The sequence below is a fragment of the Sinocyclocheilus rhinocerous genome, unplaced genomic scaffold (assembly GCF_001515625.1).
Source record: "Sinocyclocheilus rhinocerous isolate Xijiao unplaced genomic scaffold, SAMN03320098_v1.1 scaffold418, whole genome shotgun sequence".
NCBI lineage: Eukaryota > Metazoa > Chordata > Actinopteri > Cypriniformes > Cyprinidae > Sinocyclocheilus > Sinocyclocheilus rhinocerous.
The window spans coordinates 1,133,340-1,155,332 of record NW_015651146.1 but is presented as its reverse complement, the minus strand read 5'-3'; the positions used below and the strand labels follow the sequence as shown (position 1 = coordinate 1,155,332).

The 21,993-nt window shown below is 37.3% G+C and overlaps 1 protein-coding gene across 1 annotated transcript in view; it reads right to left on the bottom strand.

The window, feature by feature from the left end:
• LOC107712727 (plasma membrane calcium-transporting ATPase 3-like) overlaps positions 1-21,993 on the bottom strand; it is a 49,666-nt gene that overhangs the window by 7,868 nt on the left and 19,805 nt on the right. Inside the window, exons 4-21 of the mRNA XM_016518058.1 lie at positions 21,139-21,396; positions 20,322-20,447; positions 18,245-18,350; positions 17,864-17,883; positions 15,678-15,719; positions 13,700-13,864; positions 12,241-12,455; positions 11,789-12,031; positions 10,813-11,054; positions 10,457-10,691; positions 10,195-10,374; positions 10,003-10,090; positions 8,335-8,441; positions 7,885-8,076; positions 6,693-6,906; positions 6,176-6,387; positions 5,398-5,505; positions 3,288-3,470 (exon numbers count right to left, since the gene is read on the bottom strand). Of these exons, the coding sequence (XP_016373544.1) occupies positions 3,288-3,470; positions 5,398-5,505; positions 6,176-6,387; positions 6,693-6,906; positions 7,885-8,076; positions 8,335-8,441; positions 10,003-10,090; positions 10,195-10,374; positions 10,457-10,691; positions 10,813-11,054; positions 11,789-12,031; positions 12,241-12,455; positions 13,700-13,864; positions 15,678-15,719; positions 17,864-17,883; positions 18,245-18,350; positions 20,322-20,447; positions 21,139-21,396 (2,936 nt within the window). The remainder of the gene's footprint in view (positions 1-3,287; positions 3,471-5,397; positions 5,506-6,175; positions 6,388-6,692; positions 6,907-7,884; positions 8,077-8,334; positions 8,442-10,002; positions 10,091-10,194; positions 10,375-10,456; positions 10,692-10,812; positions 11,055-11,788; positions 12,032-12,240; positions 12,456-13,699; positions 13,865-15,677; positions 15,720-17,863; positions 17,884-18,244; positions 18,351-20,321; positions 20,448-21,138; positions 21,397-21,993) is intronic.

The following is a 21,993-nucleotide window of genomic DNA, read 5'->3' as shown; positions in this document are numbered from 1 at the left end:
AAGAAAGAGTAACAAGGAGCAGAGCGAGGAGAAAATATGCTTGTGATACTTCACCCGGCAGGAGAAAACAAAGCTATGCTGGCATTGTGTACTAAGGGGTACATCTTTAAACATTAAAAGGATAGCTCACCCAAAAATGAAAATTCTGTCATTATTTACTCCCCCTCTTGTTGTTCCAAAACCATTTGCTGTTATTTTTAACACATTTTTTTTTTGTTCAGTCTGTTCCTCACACAAAGCGGCTGACTAGCTACTTGGAAAGCACATGGCATTTTTGTCCTTTTTGGGGCTTCACAAACATGGGAACCAACATAATTAATTAAGAATTTCTCCTTTTGTATTCCACAGAAGAAAGAAAGTCATACATAAAACAACATGAGGCTGAGTAAATGATGACATAATTTTCATTTTTGGGTAAACTACCCCTTTAAGGATCTGCAACCAGGATCATAATGAAAGTCATGATGAAATTATAATTGATCCAATTTACTTTGTTAGTACATGGTCTGGGTCTTATTGAGAATAATTTATTGGTGCATAATATAACAAAGAAAATAAAAGTCTTTTATAATCATTCATCAAAATGTAATAACTAAAACAACTTTTCGCTGACCACCAAGACCTGTCATATCAAGATCACTTTCCACTATTCAGTCATTTCCCATATAACATCCAATATCACATTCACTCAAGAAAAAATAAATTGGTTGCAAGTGGCATTTCATATTCACTTTAAAGAAACACGCTGCCTTAATTTGTCAGTTAATTTAACAGGATTCTGTTCTGTTTTTCCACAAATAGAGTGTGGATGTCACTGCAGCATTCTTTTGTTTCTAAATGGCTTTGTTAAAATATCAAATAGACTGCACAAGATAAGTTCACTGAACATCACTTTGTAATAAAAGCTAACACAACAAATGGATACCTCTGCAACCACACCACCCCAAATGTTTCACTTCTCTGAAACTCTATGCGCTGAATCAATTTTACATGCAGCCCTTAAGAGCAAGTTGAACCATGCCAAACCAAAATGGGAAATGCTGTGAGAATATGCAATCAGCTTACATAAGATCTCATCGATAATTCATCTGCAAATACCCTGTGTCAAAAACACAACACTGAGAAATGGAGGTGCTCTCCTCATTGGAGCCAACGCAGGATAAAACCCGTGATTAGATTAGGCCGACTGATGATATGAGGCCAGCCGCTATAATGTGTGTTGTGTTTTGCCTACTCAGTGTCGAGCAGTGAAGGAATCAATGGAAACCTTGTAAGGAGCTTTACAAGCACTTCAGAAATCCATACTGGGCACTCCAAATAAAAAAAAATAAATATCTATATAATGCTCTACTATCCCATCAAGTCTGTTCACTGATGGTGTATATTGGCAAGAACATGGCCAAAAGAGTGAGTGCTGCATCATGCATGCATATGCACTGAGAATGTTCTATTATAAAAGCTCTTTCTAAAGTTACAGTGCCAAAAACCAACAGGCACCATGACCCACCTCCTCTACGCCTGCTGACCTTCAATATCATATATGTACCTAGCACAGTTCTGATCAGGAAACAAAAGTAATACTAACTCACAAGTCACACGTGCACCACACAACAGATCCTTGCACAAAGATGCTACTAAGTTTCATAATTTAAGGAACCAGTCTTCACACAGTCTTATGACAATTCTATGTCTTCAAAATCTCACTTAAAGTCATGGATGGAGTCCAGACTGAGAACTATAAGTATAAGCATAAGTATAATTCATTTCAGTATAATTCAGTGTACTCAAGGAAATTAATTAAGCATTGGCCTCAAATCAAACTACTTCAACAATCCAAAAAAAAAAAAAAAAACCTGTGAGCTGAGTTTCCATGAAGGTTGAAAATTGTAGAGAGAAAGAGATAGTGAACAGAAAATGGAAAGAGAAACAAGATAGTATAATACACAATTGGTTGATTATATACTGTATATACAGATCAAATCAAAACAATAACTACTTCTAATATATTCACCCTATATTGTAATTAAGTTAGGCACATTTATGATAATGTTATGAGCTTTGATGTGTAAGATAGGGATGCACTATAAAACAGCACCATATCAGTAGATATTAGAGGTTAATTTTATTGTATCAGCAGATACACTACCGTTCAAAAGTTTGGGTCAGTTTTTTTTTTCCTGAAAGAAATTAATACTTTTATTCAATAAGGACAAATTAAATTAATCAAAATGACAGTAAAGACAATTAAAATGTGAAAAGGTTTCTCTTTCAACTATATGCTGTTCTTTTGAACTTACTATTAATCAAAGAATCCTGAAAAAATGTATCACAGTTTCTACAAAAATATTAAGCAGCACAAATGTTTTCAACATTGATAATAATATTTGTTCCTTGAGCATCAATTCAGCATTTTAGAATGATTTCTGAAGGATCATGTGATGCTGAAAATTGGAGTAATCGCTGCTGAAAATTCAGCTTTGCTATCACAGGAATAAATTACATTTTAAAATATGTTAAAACGGGGGAAAAAAAATCTATTTTAAATAATAATATATATTTTTGAAATTTTTACAGCATTTTTTATCAAATAAATGTAGCCTTGGTAAGCATAAAACAGTTAAAAGACATGAACATTTTTAACAAAATCTTACTGACCCCCTTATTTCATACTCATACTCAATATCAGCCACAACATGAAAATAATCAACAGCTTATCATATCGACCAGATCTTAAATATTGGTGCATCCCCAGAGTCAAACATTGTTCAGATCCTCATCAAATCTTTCAAGCTCTATCAAGTCTGAGGAGCAACATTCTCAAGTCCCATGCAGCGTGTCGGGATGCGTCTGATTCTGTGCTGTGACTCTGAGCCAGATGAGTTACTAAGCAATAAATTAGGAATTTAAAGGACTCGAGTTACATAATAGAGTGACAAAACAGAGCTCTGAGCAGGGAAGGGGGGAGGGAATGTTATACATTCTTGTTGGGGGAAATCTATACGCAAGTGAAGGGTCCCAACAGTGGGAAGCAGAGACAAAGACAGATTAGCGAAAGAGAGGAGGAAAGAGAAAAGGAAGAAGGCAAGGATGAACTAATGTTGGTGACTCAGAGAGGGTCTAGAGAGAGCGGGGAGAGTAGAGGAGGAAACGAAAGGAAAAGCAAAAGAGCATTCTTTGAGGAGACAAAAGTTCTACTGTCTGTGGAAACCATCTTACGTGACTAGTGCTCTAACTAGATCTACCAGAAGGATTGATTGGTCAGAGGTAAGGGGTCGCATGCACAGCACCTGAGTCTGGATACGGTTAAGGCCTCTGAACCAGAGGATCTGTCCCCTGCGTAGCTCTCTCTCAGCGTGGTCTATCTCCTCCTCATCGTCGGCCAGCTCGTCCTCCGTCATCTCGTCTGTCCCTGGCCCATGGCCTGCCTCCTTCAGACACTTCAGGTGACTAGTGGGCACTGTGGCTATCACCTGAGATGAAAAGAAGAATTAGTTTAAAAGGAGTGGAATGACTGATACTGTATGATCAGAGGCATGCACAAGGGGTGGGTGCAGGGGGGCTCGAGTTGAGGTGTGCTAAAGTGCCCTTTCGGTCCGATCTAGGTGCCCCTGGACACCCCCCGGTCCGCGATTGTGCCCTTGTAATGCCATTTCACCCTGCCCCTCCGGAGGTTTTGTGCACGCCACTGTGTATGATGGTGAGCAGCACTTGTTATACAGTATATAAAATACATCTGGAAATCTGGAACTGATTGAAACTGAATTAGACACACTCCCTATTACCAAAACTCTGCCCTACAAAGATATCGCTGAGACGGTCAAAAGCATATATTGATGGCTTTGCAATCACAGAAATAAATTACACTTTAAAATATATTAAAAGAGAAACCAGTTACTTTAAATTGTAATATTACTGTAATTTTGATCAAATAAATGCAGTTTTGCTGAGAATATAACATACAAAATAAAATATTTGAACATGGAAAATTTTTGAACGGTAGCATATTGGATATTGCTCTTTTCCCCATGTTTCATCCTGTACAATTATAATGTTGTGATGTGTAAATTCACTTAATTAACTGATTTTAGTTTTTAGTGTTTTATTTTTATTTATTTTTTTATTTAGACAAGTCTAGATTTTTACTGTTAGCCTTAACATGAAACTAATGATCAGATTATCATATCTGCCAGATCTTTAATATCGTCACAATCATTGTTCAGCTCTATCAAATGTCTGACCAATATGTATATATGTCCGAGAAACCACATTCTCAATTCCCATGCAGCTCCAGAATGGTACTATGGCCAAAAATACATAGACACTAATTAAAAGTACTGCCATTCTATCAGATTTATTTATGGAATGAACCACCCCCCTCTTCCCAAAACTCCACCCTACAAAGAACCCGCTGAGGCGTCAGAAGTGGCGGCAGCAAAATAACATTCTTGTGAGACAAAACTGAAAAATGCTTATGAAGCTGGAGTTGGTGCTTAACTTGCAAGATCCAATTAATCTACCAAGCTCTCAGCTTCCTGCTGCCCATATTTGACAAATGACAGGCAGAAGGTACCTTAAAAAACTTGGCTTTGAGTGGTTAGACAATGAGCCTGTGGTCTGTAATATTTTCTAAGTATTCTATTAAAAATCGCTTTTAGCACCTTTTACGGGCTTGTCTATTTTGGCTACACCAATTTACGATACTTCAAGATGCATAAAATTGATCATACATCCACTGACAAATATTCACAGTAGGATGAGACTCAAAGAGCTCTTACATCAATAAAATGCTGTACTGTGGAAGAACTTGAACCCAATTGAACACCCATGGGATGAATTTGGGATGAGCCAGACCTCATTACCCAATATCAGTGCCTGACCTCACTGATGCTCTTGTGTCTTAATGGGAGCAATTTCACAAAGCTATGTTCCAACATCTAGTACAAAAAAGCCATCCCTGAAGAGTAGAAGCTGTTGTAGCAGTAAAAGGAGGACTAACTCCCAATTAATAGACACTGGTTTAAAATGAATCGCATGTGGCACATTTGGGTGTTCACATACACTGTATAATACAATTGAAAAGGAAAGTATATTGAATGCACACAAAATAATGAACATTTATTTTAATATTTTCTTAAAGTTCACTAAAAATATATTGAAACATCTGTGCAGGATAACCACTTGTGTTTATAAGGCAGTCTAGCACAGTTATCAGCTGATGCAATATTTTCAAAATGGACAATTATCAGACATTGGATTCTTTGGGGAAAAAAGATGTCATATCCGTAAGAATTTTGAAAAATCTTAAACTTGATTAAATACTCGATACCTTCAGTTACACAAATATTGTCTTTCATAGTTGTTCTCCTTATTTGTTCTTTGTGTCTCTTGCTCTCCTACCTGACCCCACAGCAATTCTCCAACTCCCACAAAGAGGCACCACAGCCATTGCTCCACATTGAGAGGGGCACAGCTGAAGGGCTTGCCCCCAAACTGCACAATCACAATCTGCACACAGATCAACAGCAAACAACCAAACATAGTCAACACCAGCTTACTCAGCACAGGCACCCAGTACATCAGTTACCCTCTCATGTCACCTTTCATACAACCTCATGGACAGGCCCACATAGAATTCTGATTTCAAAAATAGTCTGTATAAATCTGTTGATTGGATTTATCGGTATAGTTCACCCAAAAATGTTATTTCAAACCTGTATGCATTTTTGCATGCATTTTTCTCAGTGGAATATAAAACATGATATAATATATATATATATATATATATATATATATAGTATGTTTTAATATTGAATTTTGTTAAATTTATTCTTAATGCAAGAAAAAACTATTTGCAAACAAGGTGAGAAAAAACTATATACAGTAATAGTTTCAAATATAATTGTTTAGAAATATAAACTAAATATTAGTAGAACTAGCTTTAATATCTTATGCAATTATGCTTCTCAAATAAATTAATCTCGTTTAAAAGATATTTGGATTATTATTTTTTTTTTTTCAAAGGGCAAACAACCCAAAAATTCTAATTAAATAGTATATTAATAAACTAACAGACAAGGGGTGAGAGACATGCAGAACTTTGTTAATGATAGGGTTCAAATTCTGCAGAAATCTGGAGAATCTGCTCAAGGAGCATAACACAAACAGTAGCTCTGACCTGCACTCCAAATGTTCCCAGAACAATGCTGCAGAAGATAGGGTTCCCAAAGATGCCGTCGAACACGTTCCTTTCGCCGTGAATTTTGCGAGCGTTGATCTCGTTGAAGAGCTGCATCAGGACAAAGGTGTTGAAGATGATGGTGTAGTGTTCAGACGGGGGGGAGTGTAAGGGGGCGTTACGGCCGCTGTCGATGTTGAAGATTTTCTCTCCTTGTTAGGATGAAAGAGATGAAGGCATACAAAATTAAGACATTCTTAAAACCTTTAAAGGTGCACTCAGTAGGCACTCATTGTTTCACCTTTAGACTAGTCACTTATGCTAGCATTGCTCTCATTCTCACAGCTTCTGCTAAATGAAAATGTAAATATATGTAACATATCTGAGACTATAATGTTATAATTGAGCTGTAAGCTGCAACACTTTCAGTTAAGACTTTCATCCGAATTATTACTGTATTATTCATCATTTAATAAATAATGCAAAACAACATTGATTCTTGAACTCTCTGTCCCACCAACAAACAGCAGGGTGAAGATGATGATGAGCTGATAGACTCCATGACCCAGGATGTTCTTCATCATTGTGAGCGAGATGAGGGGGTTGTTGCGGCCGTAGGGTTTCCTAAGCAGCAGAGCTTCAGTTGGTGGCTCAGTGGCAAGAGCCAAAGAGGCAAATGTGTCCATGATCAGATTAACCCACAACATCTGTACTGCTTTTAGTGGAGAGTCCTACACACAAAAACACAGAGATGAATGAATGATGAACTGATGAAAGTAGTGAACTAAACTCTTAGCCAGTGAAGTGTGCAGTACCACCGGTCTCCAGCAGGCTTAGTGGCTGTTTTAATTACAACTTCCTTTTGCTATGAGCTTGGAAGGTGCAATGCAGTCAGTTCTCCTAATCCGCATGACAGAGCTATCAGCGATCTAGAGTGGCTGTCTCACACTTACCGCAACGCTACATGCTAAGACAAACAACACTGTTCAACTTGTCCCCCTTTACTTTATTAAAAAAAAAAGGAAATATATTTTACATTGAGGCACTTCCAATGGAAGTGAATGAGTCAGTGTTAAAATACTCCGTTTGAACTGTATAGCCACAAAACGTAAACAATGTAACATGAATTAAGTTTGAAAAATACTTGCTAACATTCTCTGTGTAAAGTTATTTACAACTTCATTGCCATGACAACCTGACAGCTAAAACGATTAAAATAAAGAGCACCTAAAATTACACATTTTAACAGAAAAATGACTGCTAGTGCTTTTTTAAAAGTATAAGTTTCACATTTCTGCTTTTAAATCCTCAAACAAATTGGCCCAGTTGTAAGTGCATCACCACAACCCGGAATTTTGAGGGACAATTAAAAATTATTTTTTGAGGTAATCAACATTATACCACAAATGCTGTCGATTGTGCTTAACTTGTGTGTGAGTCAGTGTTGTTATTGTTAACTAAAACAAAAAATATTAAAACTAATTTTCGGTTATTGAAATAAAGATGAAATAAAATAAATTACAAATATTACATAAAAACTTGAACTTAAAAAAACGAATGAATGAATAAATAAGTAAGTTGAAGCAATAAATTACTAAAACTAAAATTAAAATGAACACTAAAAAAAAAAAAAAACTCAAAATATTAATAAATACTATAATAGCATATTAATAATACTAAAATTACAGTGGTTTGAGTGTGTGTTCTACCTGTGTAATGCAGGCCCCGGTGAAAGCTACCGTGACGGCCACTACATTGACAGTAAGCTGAAACTGCAGGAACTTGGAGATGCTGTCATACACATTTCTCCCCCACATGACAGCCTTCACAATGCTGGAGAAGTTATCATCGGTCAGAATGATGTCCGAGGCTTCTTTAGCTACATCAGTGCCTGCTATACCCTGGAGACGGCAAGAGAGAAAGACCAAGAGATTTAGGTAATACATACATCAAAGTCAGATTCATTGGAGAAAAGTGGCTTTTATTCACTGGAGATCTTCCTATGTTATCATACACCCTTGTTGGGTGAACATGATATAAGTAGAGCTTCTAATAAATCAATATTCATCTCTGACAATTACTCATCTCTTAACTACCTCTTGGATGGAAGGATGAATATATGAATAGATTAGTGGGAAGTGTTCGTCAGATGTGCTTACCATCGCAAAGCCCACATCTGCCTTCTTGAGAGCCGGCCCGTCATTGGTCCCATCACCAGTTACGGCCACCACCTGTCTCTGCTCCAGCACAGTGCTGTCAATGATGCCTACACAATGGCATCATCACACAGCAAACAATTACCAGCTAGCACATAACCTTGACCAATCACTGAATACAACTACTGTCACCACAGAACATGAATTCATCAGTCTGATACATTTTAATTGACTGTATGTTACGCCTTACTGAGTGTCAAATTTATTTTTCAATAAGTCAGTCATTTTTTAAAGAAATACTTTTATTCAGCAAGGATGCATTAAACTGATCAAAAATACACACAAATATTTAGCAGCATAACTGTTTTCAACATTGATAATAATAAAAAGTGTTTCTTGAGCACCAAATATTCATTTTAGAATGATTTCTGAAGGATCATGTGACACTGAAGACTGGAATAATGCCTGCTGAAATTCAGCTTTGCCATCACAGCAATAAATGACATTTTAAAATATAATAAATTTTAAATTCTAATAATATTTTAGTGTAAGTGCTATAATATTTTACAATATTAATTACATCAGCAGATTTGCTTGGCATGAGATACTTCTTTTAAAAACATGAAAGAAAAAATCTTACAGACACCAAATTTTAAACAGTAATGTAAGTTTCTTGTGGTCTTAAAATCTTTTAATCTAGATGTCTGTTTGATCCAAAGTGCCAAGAGTTGTTGGCAATGGATTACGATTTTGAATAAAAAAAATGGTCACACTTTATTTTAAGGTCCAATTCTCACTATTAACAAACCATTAACTATGGATTTTGCCTCAATAAACTCCTAATTTGCTGCTTATTAATAGTTAGTAAGGTAGTTGTTAAGTCAAAGTCCCTTTAAGGCAAGCCATTTCACTCGGCGGCCATCTTTGAAACGCCTCTCGGGAATGCAAGTGCAGCTCCTATCTCTCTGAATGGGGAAACATCAAATTCTCCAAAACTGTTCACCAAGCTTACGATTAAATTTAATATTTGAAATCACCAATGAAATCTGACAACAACTGTCTCATAAATGATGTTTCTTTTGCTCAAATAGTTTTCAGGCTAGGCCAGCCAGTGCGCATACACAGTCCTAAGTGTGCATCTCAGAAAGTTGAATGTTTCTATAGCAACCAGGACTTCTAACGTCAGCTGCAGTGACGCAATGATTTTACCGATTAGCAATTGGCTCTTTTATTCAGAAGGCGGGGATTCCTTCGATGGAGCAGCCATATTGAGCGTTGCATTTTTCCCAATTCAGAACTATACGAGTGACACGTCTTGGCTATTCTTTAGTCTTTGGTTAAGTTTAGGTATTGGGTAGGATTAGGGATGTAGAATATGGTCATGCAGAATATGTGCTTTATAAGTACTAATAAACAGCCAATATGTTAATAATAGGCATGCTAATAAGCAACTAGTTAATAGTGAGAATTGGTCCCTATACTAAAGTGTTACCAAAAAAAACAATAAGAAATTAATTTAAAATATGATTTAAAAATTACATTTAAAATATTAGTAAAAAATATAAATATAATATTAGTTTAACAGTTTTGGACACTACATAATCCCCATACCATACCTGGCAGTGTACAGTAAGATTCTGGGTTTGAGAATGAGTAGAAAGAGAATCTCACCTTTTACGAGAGTGTGTTTGTCCGTGGGGGAGGAACGTGCAAGGACTCTGAGCTTGGGCCAGATCTTATCAATCCTCTCCTGATCAATCTATAACACACACACATGCACGTACACAGAGCCCAGACATCCATGATTCAGTTTAGTCTGTATTGGTTTGGTGCTGAGATGTCTGAAATTCAATTTTCACGAACCTCTCCTTTCTCATTCCTGATTCTTCGGTTGAAGTCTTTACCCTCCAGGCACAGAAAGTCATCCCCGGGCTGAATGATGCCACACTTGGCAGCAATAGCTCGTGCTGTGTTGATGTTGTCGCCGGTGACCATGCGCACAGTGATGCCTGCCCTCTGACACTTGCAAATGGCTTCAGGTACCTGCGGAGGGAGCAGAGAAATGCTTGAAAAGAGAAAACGCATTCCAAGGACATAGGATACATGTTCTCACTACATACTGTACCTCAGGTCGAACGGGATCCTCAATCCCAACGACAGCGATGCAGGTCAGATCGGTGACAATTTCAGCTTCATTATCCCAGTCAGGCTCGGGGTTGCAGGGAAGATCACGATAAGCGATGCAGATGGTTCGCAGGCCTTCACACGCCATGGGCTCGATCACTTTCTTCACCATCTCATCTCGGTCCCGTGGCTTGAAGTTTCGTGCTTCACCATTGGCACCAAGTATCGAGGAACACCTGAGGTAGAAAAAGAGAAAGCAGGAAGGACAAAAAGAGGTGTTTAATGACAACCAACAAAAGAAACAACAAAATCTGAAGTTACGGTTATAATTCCAAGATCTTGTGATGTTTTACTAACTTTTTCAGAAGGATCTCAGAAGCTCCTTTGCTGTAGAGCCGGAAACTGCCATCCGGCATCTGCACCACAGTGCTCATGGACTTGCGTACAGAGTTGAAAGTGTAGACTTTGTAAAGCTTCTCCTCTGGGATCTGCTCTCTTACAGGGGCGTAGTCTCTCTTCAAGTCCAGCAGAAAGCCCAGCAGACCACACTCTGTCTTATTACCAACCTGCTTGGGCAGACCACCTTCCACATCCGGTGGCTGAAAGAGAATTGAAATGAAGCAAGGGACACCGAGAAGAGAAAATGAAAAAAAAACTGGATGAAAAAGTTTCTGTTTATATTTGACAAGCCAGTATAACAGTAGCTTCCTCCTGTAAAAAAACATCTTACCAGCCTAAGTTGGCATGCTGGTCTCCCAGCCTGAACTGTAAAAAATGTTTGTAATTTTAACAGTAAAATACAGTAAAATGCTGTAAAATTCTACGGTATGTCTGTTACTTGGTTAACGGCAAGTTCCCTTACTATATATGGTGAAAATCTTTAAAAGGGGGCATTTTAAGTAATTTTACAGTAAAATATTGTTAAATGTACAGACTTGGTTATCAATATATATTATACAGGTACAAAACAGAGTAGTAGGATGTACTATTAAAATTATATCAGTTAATGGGATATACTTTTTTGTTACAGTAAATTTAAGTTAATTCTGTAACCCTAAAATGGTGCTACCATATTTTTTATAGTAAAGTTCTGGCAACCACTGCTGTATGTTTTTACTGTAAGTTTCACAGATTACACACAGGCAACTTGCCTGGTTTTAAAGGAGTTTTGCGCACTTTTCAGCTAAAAACTAGATTGGCCAGGCTGGGAGTCCAGCTAGACCATCTGAAGACCATTTTGGCCAGGGCTTAACCAGCTAAAACGAGCTAAGGCTGGATTTAAAAAAAAAAAATGTATCAGTTTTTTTTAAATTAGTCATATCCAATCTCTCACCATGATCTTGGAGGTATAGGCGCAGTTGATAGATATGGCATTGACAATCATCTCCAGGGTGTTATGGTGGATCTGGCTGGGGTCCGGTATCTCACGGAAGTGCTGGTCATTGATGTAGGACTGCACTACAGTCATGCGGTTGGTGGTGAGGGTGCCGGTCTTGTCGGAGCAGATGGCAGTGGCATTGCCCATTGTCTCACAGGCATCCAAGTGACGCACTAGGTTATTGTCCTTCATCATTTTCTGAATTAACAGCAACAGAAGATTTGGGTGGTGAAAAAACAGTGTTGACAAAAGCAAAACATGCTAAATATATTACATGAAAAAACATCCAGAGAAAAATGTTTATTTTGTTCATATTTGCTTATGTAATCTGTTAGCTCTACAATACATTTAATTTGCTGTTTACACACACACACACACACACACACAGTGCACCTGTTCTCTCTCACCTTAACTGAATAGGCCAGGGAGATGGTAACAGCAAGGGGAAGACCCTCAGGCACAGCTACCACCAGCACAGTCACACCGATGATAAAGAATTTGACAAAATACTGCACGTAGATGGGCGTGCACTCAGGCAACCAGCTCCGCCCCTCCACCACAAATGTCTCGATCACAAAGTACAGCACCAGAATGATAACTGTAATGGCTGACATTACAAGACCTACAAACAAAACAGCATAATAAATAATATTCATGATACTTGCAGATTAATCTTAAATCAATCTATTGACTATAAATACAGTAACAAATAAAGTAACGGATTACTTATCAAAATTACAGTATAATATCTGATTAATTTCTAATTATTTAATTTATTTATTATGGAAAAATAAAAATAGGGGTATATTTTAGGTGCCATAAACTAAACTTTTCTTTGACTTTTTTATGAGAATTATTTGTGTGCATGATAAACTATTGTGATTGTGAGAGAAAACACTTATGCTTAACATGTGACATGTAACAAAATACATAACACTTTTCATAAAAAGTAACAACATTACAAAGTTGTGGCCTAATGGTTAGAGAGTTGGACTTGTAACCCGGAGGTTGCACAAATTGCAAATATGGGTTACCATACTTGTCACAACACTTTCACTTTTTTCACTTTCAGTTAGTGGTCAGTAACTGCTCAGTTAACAGTGTGAAAATTTAGCACAAAAGTAACTTAACACATTAATTTCAATAACAAGTAGCAAATTCATTAGTCAGCACTTCTCAGTAAAGGCGAGAATATGTAAAATTAATATGTGTTACATTCCATGAAAAATAACATTGTAACACAATTAGCTGCTACTTCCTCTGAGTTAACATTAAGAAAATGTAGCACAAGCATTTAACATGTTACTTCCCATAAAAAGTAACAAAAGTAACAAATATATAACAAAAGTAACACAATGTGTTACATTTTATAAAAAGTAACAATGTAGCACAATTGGCGAGGGCTTCCTTTCAGTTGACAGTGAAAAACATAGCACAAAATGTATCATGTAAACATTTAACACTTACTTTCCATAGAAAGTAACAACGTAATACAATTAATCAGCACTTCCACTCAATTCATTGAGAGAATATGTAACAAAAGTAACACAATAAGTTAAATTCCATAAAAAATAACAATGTAACACAATTAGCGAGTGCTTCCTTTCAGTTAACAAAAGTAAAATAACATGTTACTTTCCATAAAAAAAATCTAGCACAAATGGTTACTTTTTAAAGAAGTAATAGAATATTGTCACACTTTACTTTTAAAAGTAACATTCTTCAACACTGAATATATTTTTGTATGAGGATAAAAAAACAAAAGACAAGAGGATCATCAAAGCAGAGTGTAAGTGTGTCAGAGTGAGGTGATTTATCTTTCCATATGACATCACCTCGTAATTGGCCACATGAAGTCCCACGCACCTGCTTTGCCAATCTGTACAGCAAGTTTGGTGAGTTTGCCCTGCAGTACAGATTTCTCCTTCTTGGGCACGTTGGTTTTTTTCTTCTCTTTCTCCTCCACTTCTCCACCCTCTGCACTCTTCAGAGGCTGCATCTCCATGGCAACCGCTCCATCCTGCTTTTTGGCTGGTGAGCGGGACATGAGTTAGCGTCACTACATATGGACAACAAATCTGTCGTGTCACAACTCAGAGCATCGTGAGAGTCTTCCGGCAAGAACGAGACTCATTCAAAACTCTGAATACCTTTATGCCACACATCGAATATTTACGCTCAAAGTGGCATACACACATACTCTGGACACACAACGAAGGAAAGCAAGACAAATGTGGACACGCATAGCATAAACACTGACATCGGTTAGAGTCGGACCACAACAAGTTCTCGAGTTCTACAGAGCTGGCACTATTCAGCAAAAAGTGTTTGGGTGCTTTTCCTCGACACCGGAAACAATGAACAACGGTTACACTGTACTACGCAAGGAAGCAGTCGTCATGTATGACGTTAAGCATCCGTGTGGATACATGGTATTAGTGCTTATATTTCCCATTGCTATCCTCATATAGCAACAACGTAGCTGAGGAGTCCACAGAAATTTTCCACAACAAGTAAACAATTAACCCCTCATTCTCTCCATTCATCTACTCTACTATCCCTGTGGTACCTTTATTCTGATTGGTCTCCACAGCTGCCTCTGGCTGCTTGCCTGTGAGAGAGAAAGACAGAGAGAGAGAGGGAACAAGGGAATAAAAAGCGACAGACAGAGACAGAATGAGAGACAGGGCACACAGTGTTCTTGAGTGAGGAAAATGAGAGCGCACAGAACTATGGAAACAGACACACAAATGCAAACATATAGCACACACATTGAGCTGGGCTCTTGAACTATGACATTTTAAACCTGTGAATGCACTCCACAACAATTCTGGGCTAATCCAACTCTACTTAGTGCTGATTGTAGTCACTTCATCTATGCTGAAGGTGTTCTGTAACTCAAGTGGACTCAGGGACAAGAACAACAGGGCTGTGGATTACGTACCATTGGTGATGCCACTTGGTTTGGCCATAGTTGTTTGTGAGTAACTACTGTCCTCTGATTGGATAGAGAAACAAAGGGATAATGCAGGTGTGGAGGAGGGGGATCGTGGGAAATTGTTAGGATTGGGTGGTGGTAGAGGTAAGAAAAAGAGAAATTAATGATGATCATGTGGTACTAAGGAAAACTGAAAAAAGCCAAAACTGCATGTACGTAGATTGTTAATATGAAATTACAAGTACTGGCAGTACTTCATCAGTTTCCTACAATGTGACGTTCCTGCAAGACGATTCTGCTTTATGTAAAAGATTGTTTTCTAATTTTTTTGTAACAGTTATTTGGGCTGTCAACATTTTAGTAAATTAGTAAATTAATAATCTAGTTAATTTAGCGTGATTAATTATCAGCAAATATTCACAAGCTATAGAATGGAACAGAACGGACGGATCTTGAGACATGTTTTTAACTACATTTCACTTGTAGTGTCCTAAAATGCAGCATTCATGGTGCATGAAAAACGGTGAAACAGAGCAACGGCCAAAGACATAAATCATAATAATAATAAAAAAAATAATAATAAAAAATACTGCAGAAAGAATAAAAGCACACGTCTAGTGTGAATCTACTTTGTGAAGCAAACAATATATTGATCTACTCAATGATTTACTCTTATATAATATATTTGAATTACCATCATTTGGAGACTTTTCTCTTCAAATATTTATATATGCAACAGAGTTATTATAGTTTACTAAAACTAAAGCTGAAAATAAAATATAAAAAAAATTTAATTAAAAAACTTTTTTTTCAACGTAGCTGAGGAGTCCACAGAAATTTTCCACAACAAGTAAACAATTAACCCCTCATTCTCTCCATTCATCTACTCTACTATCCCTGTGGTACCTTTATTCTGATTGGTCTCCACAGCTGCCTCTGGCTGCTTGCCTGTGAGAGAGAAAGACAGAGAGAGAGAGGGAACAAGGGAATAAAAAGCGACAGACAGAGACAGAATGAGAGACAGGGCACACAGTGTTCTTGAGTGAGGAAAATGAGAGCGCACAGAACTATGGAAACAGACACACAAATGCAAACATATAGCACACACATTGAGCTGGGCTCTTGAACTATGACATTTTAAACCTGTGAATGCACTCCACAACAATTCTGGGCTAATCCAACTCTACTTAGTGCTGATTGTAGTCACTTCATCTATGCTGAAGGTGTTCTGTAACTCAAGTGGACTCAGGGACAAGAACAACAGGGCTGTGGATTACGTACCATTGGTGATGCCACTTGGTTTGGCCATAGTTGTTTGTGAGTAACTACTGTCCTCTGATTGGATAGAGAAACAAAGGGATAATGCAGGTGTGGAGGAGGGGGATCGTGGGAAATTGTTAGGATTGGGTGGTGGTAGAGGTAAGAAAAAGAGAAATTAATGATGATCATGTGGTACTAAGGAAAACTGAAAAAAGCCAAAACTGCATGTACGTAGATTGTTAATATGAAATTACAAGTACTGGCAGTACTTCATCAGTTTCCTACAATGTGACGTTCCTGCAAGACGATTCTGCTTTATGTAAAAGATTGTTTTCTAATTTTTTTGTAACAGTTATTTGGGCTGTCAACATTTTAGTAAATTAGTAAATTAATAATCTAGTTAATTTAGCGTGATTAATTATCAGCAAATATTCACAAGCTATAGAATGGAACAGAACGGACGGATCTTGAGACATGTTTTTAACTACATTTCACTTGTAGTGTCCTAAAATGCAGCATTCATGGTGCATGAAAAACGGTGAAACAGAGCAACGGCCAAAGACATAAATCATAATAATAATAAAAAAAATAATAATAAAAAATACTGCAGAAAGAATAAAAGCACACGTCTAGTGTGAATCTACTTTGTGAAGCAAACAATATATTGATCTACTCAATGATTTACTCTTATATAATATATTTGAATTACCATCATTTGGAGACTTTTCTCTTCAAATATTTATATATGCAACAGAGTTATTATAGTTTACTAAAACTAAAGCTGAAAATAAAATATAAAAAAAATTTAATTAAAAAACTTTTTTTTTATTTCAGCTAGTTGCCAAGGCAACATTTCTCATTTTAATTTAGTCTAACTAATTAATTTAGTTAATTTAGTTTTCATTTAAACTAAAGCTTAAATAAAAATGAATAAAAACTATAAACACATATTTATAATTGATAGTCCTAATTGTTATACCTGTAGTTTTTATGGCCTCCTGTTAAATGAGACACCACATAGAATTTTTATATTTTAAAAATTCACACTGCAGGACTGCAAAAACCTTTGGAAAAAAAAAGAAAGAAAACTAAATATACACTATCCCTCGTGCATACATATAGATTTTAACTTCAAATCTTAAATGGTGAATAAAAAAGGTTTGTTGGCATTATTTGTCATATGTGCATTCTTATAAAAATACAGACTACTCTACAATTATGGGTATCAGAAAAGATGCATAAATATTACAAATCACGTTTGCAAAAGCAAAAAAGACAATTCAGTTGTGATTGTGAGGCAGTTCTAAGTCTGTTCGGTGGCTGATGACACATATAGAGCGATTCAGTGGGACAGTAACAGAACATGGCGCCACTTCATCCTTCATCCACCCACATCCAACCTTTGCTCTATCTCCCTCTCTCTGTTTCTCGCTTTCGTTCCCTTTCTCTGAATAATTAATCAGCCTACTCCAATATAACTCCTAATCCTTCACTATTCCCTTCTCTCCAGTCTCCTCTCTGTTGGCTGCAGGTTAAATTACCCATGACATGAGCCATAAAGTTTGCAGCAGTGGAGCTCTGCTTGTCTCTCTTGCTCGTCTTACCATTCATAAATATTCCTGCAGGCTCCGAGCCCACTGGTCCTCCATTCATATCCAACCCATCTCTCCATTATGTAAGGATCTCCCACCCCCTCTCTCTCTATTCTCTACTGTCTGGTAGTGCTACTCACAATGTGTGCAGTCCTTCTCACTACATCCTACACCAGCCTCAGCATTTTCTATTACGGTATGTTTTGGTTGGCGTTTGATGCTCTTCCTTCTTACGAATACCTTTCTTTTCTTTCTTCTCCTCCTCCCCTTCCCCAGCTCCCAGTAGAGTGAATATGATGCCAGTCTGAGAGTTGACTCCAACTGCGGTCACCAGCATCCTGCCTGATCCCTCCATCACATGGGTACCTGAGAAAGAAAGATTGAGAGAGAGACAGACAGAGTAAGGAAAAGACACAATGTAGACATGAATGATTGATATTTTATTGTAGCATAAAGACTCCCCAAAAATTCTGCAAAGGTTGTCCCAACTAGCCTCATAACAATGTGTGCAGTCCTTCTCACTACATCCTACACCAGCCTCAGCATTTTCTATTACGGTATGTTTTGGTTGGCGTTTGATGCTCTTCCTTCTTACACCTACCTTTCTTTTCTTTTCCTTCCTCCTCCCCTTCCCCAGCTCCCAGTAGAGTGAATATGATGCCAGTCTGAGAGTTGACTCCAACTGCGGTCACCAGCATCCTGCCTGATCCCTCCATCACATGGGTACCTGAGAAAGAAAGATTGAGAGAGAGACAGACAGAGTAAGGAAAAGACACAATGTAGACATGGATGATTGATATTTTATTGTAGCATAAATGGAAAGACTCCCCAAAAATTCTGCAAAGGTTGTCCCAACTAGCCTCATAGAACTAGTGTAAATAAATAGTTTCCTGTTGAACAAAGTTGGTGATATGTGACCTCCCAGCATGCATTGCAGCATCAATAAATTATGTTCTACCCTTCTGTTTCAAAGATTGTCATTTCATATTAAGTCAACATAAAATTACATGTAAGAGTAAAATCATACCTTTTATATTTATGCCAGTAAATATATTTAGAATGTCTAAGTTAATAAAAAACAATGCATTTAAATAATTGTAATTTTCTTGTAAAGTGACCTAGAGCTTAGTAATAATATGTTTTATATAAAATTCAGTTTTTTAAAAAGCTCAAGTTCATTTTACAAGAAAGTGACAAATTTCTATAATAACAACAACAATGTCTAAATTAATAAAAAATAGTACAATGAAATAATTTACATTTTCTTGTAAAGTGACCTTGAGCTTAATAATAATAGTTTAATTTAAATGGTGTCTCTTCAAAGCCACTTTACAAGAAAATGACCAATTTCTATAATAATAATAATTTATTTAGTGCTTTTCCAAAGATTAAGGTTGCTTTACAAAACAAAACAAAACAAAAAAAAACTAAAATTTTCTCTTATTTTCTAAATAAGTAACATTTTACATTTAGTGCACAAATTCAAACTGGCTAAACAAAGTAACGTTACCGAAGACAATTCCTTTTAGACATTGACTATTTATCTTCAAATACAGACAGCCTGGCCAGCTGCAGTTCATCATTAGCATTTGACTCCAGACCGCACACAACAACAGCCTCCATACATCAACTTCACAAAAATATCATTAGGATATTATTCAATAATATCATCAGTAGAGCAGGACAGCCTCATGAAGTGAATGGAGTTATCATCCCAAGTGTCTAAGAATAGCATGAAGGAAGGTAGAGGTCATGCACCAGTGCTCACAGCAGGAAACAGAGATTCTTAGATCTAATTATCAACATCTGGATGCCACTGCAGCATCTCAGTTATTCTGACACACAGAATGCGGATGCTCCGAGTGCTTTGTGCTGCTGACTGACAGCTGAAGGAGTGCAGCCGAGAGGGGAATACAAAACTACTTCAGACACTTTCAAGAAAGATTGACCAGTCTCTTAAGGAGAGTGATGGGCATCAACCTTTAACAATGATTTTACTTTAATACACAACGACTTTTTTGCTACTAGCATAAAGGCCTATTCACACTAAGAATGATACCTATACAAATAATTATAGCCATAACAATTTTAGCATTCACACCTACAGACAATATTGTTCTGTTTATTATAAATGCTGCGGTTACTGTATACTATCTGCCACTCTAAATGCTCAAGCTCTTTAAAGTCAGTGGATTCTGATTGACTGTCAATATTTTTATTGTTCATGAGCCGAAAAAAAATGTCCTTAAAATGATTCCAGCGATCAATATCGTTATAGTTGTGTTATGGACTTTTAAACAAATATTTAGGCGATTGTTAAAACTTAATGGCCCGGTTTCACAGACAGGGCTTAGCTTAAGCCAGGACTAGGCCATAGTTCAATTAGGATTTTAAAGTAATTTTTATAAACATGCCTTAGAAAAAACATTACTGGTGTGCATCTTGAGACAAAACAAGGGCACTGACATATTTCAAGATCAATCATTGCAAGTTTCTTTCAGTTGAAACAGCTCAGACTTACATTTTAGTCGGGAACTAGGCTTAAGCCTTGTCTGTGAAACCGGGGGTATAGGTATAGTTAACGTTAACATCCTTGGTTTATTGGTGAATCCTTGGTGATTATTATATATAATCCACCCACCATTATATATGGTCTAGCAACATCTACTGTATGATCCACACATGTACACATGCTTACCAGAGAGAAGCATGGGGTCCTTTTCGACCGACTTCCGCACATGATCTGATTCACCAGTTAAAGAGCTCTCGTCGATTTTCAGGTCATTTCCCTGAATCAGGACCCCATCAGCAGGTAGGAGGTCACCTGAGAGAGGAAACAAAAGTGGGACAAATAAATATCCCGTGATCAGTAGAGCATCCTTAATATCCCAAAAAGCATTCACTGTTCCTACCAATAATGCTACATTGCACAGGATACATTATCAACAAATGAGTTCCCATTGTGATTTGTGGAAATGTGAACATTACTCTAAAAATGTCCCAGTGTTAATCCACACCTTCCTCATACTGGATGTGTTGAAAAGGCTTATTATTTATTTGCTGGGTTTATTGTTTTATTCTTATTGGTGGACTGTGAATTATTGACAGCGTAGTTTAATCCCGCCGAAGCATGGGGTCCTTGTCGGCCGACTTCCGCACATGATCTGATTCACCGGTTAAAGAGCTCTCGTCGATTTGCAGGTCATTTCCCTGAATCAGGACCCCATCAGCAGGTAGGAGGTCACCTGAGAGAGGAAACAAAAGTGGGACAAATAAATATCCCGTGATCAGTAGAGCATCCTTAATATCCCAAAAAGCATTCACTGTTCCTACCAATAATGCTACATTGCACAGGATACATTATCAACAAATGAGTTCCCATTGTGATTTGTGGAAATGTGAACATTACTCTAAAAATGCCCCAGTGTTAATCCGCACCTTCCTCATATTGGATGGGTTAAACCTAATCTCAGCATTTATTTCATTCTCCGGGCTCAGCAAAACAGGAAACTGACCGTATTTGACCTGGGCCATGTCCCCAACCACCATCTCAGCGACGGGGATCTGGATGACGTTTCCATTGCGCACCACAGCGAATCGCTGCTCCAGCTCGATGCGGCTCTGCAGTCCCCGGAACTGTTTCTCTTTACTCCAGTCATTGAAAGCCGTCACCAGCACCACGCAAATGACGGAGAGTAGGATGGCTGCACCTTCGATCCATCCTGCCTCTGCCTCCCCCTCATCTTCACTTCCTCCTGACCCATTTCCACAACCTGCAGAGGTTAGAAGTTCATTATTACATGGGCTTCTCTGGAATACTTGATTCTTATTGATCAATTGCAGTTGATGCTGGAAGCAGATGCTTTCCAGATGAAGCGCTCTTTAAAAGACATCTTGGAGACATATGTGTGCTATCCTTGGACCCCATAGCTATCCTTGGGCACTCTTTTTGTTGCCTGATTAGAGATTATAGAACATCACTTTATATGTATTTATTCGTAAACATCGAAATATGCTAATTAATGTCATTTAAACACCACATCATAGGCATAAAATATCTTTTAAACAATTTAAACATAACACATTTTATTAAAGAAGCAAAAAATGGTAAATTCTTTGTATATGCTCCCACTAAGTCAAATATTAGAAAGAACCAAATTGCCTATCACACCTATGCTGATGATACCTTTACCTAGCCTTATCGCCAAATGTCTACATCCCCATTGACTCCCTCTGCCAATGCATTGATGAAATGAACAGTTGGATGTGCCAGAACTTTCTTCAGTTAAACAAGGAGAAAACTGAAGTCATTGCATTTTGAAACAAAGATGAAGTTCTCAAGGTGAATGCATACCTTGACTCTAGGGGTC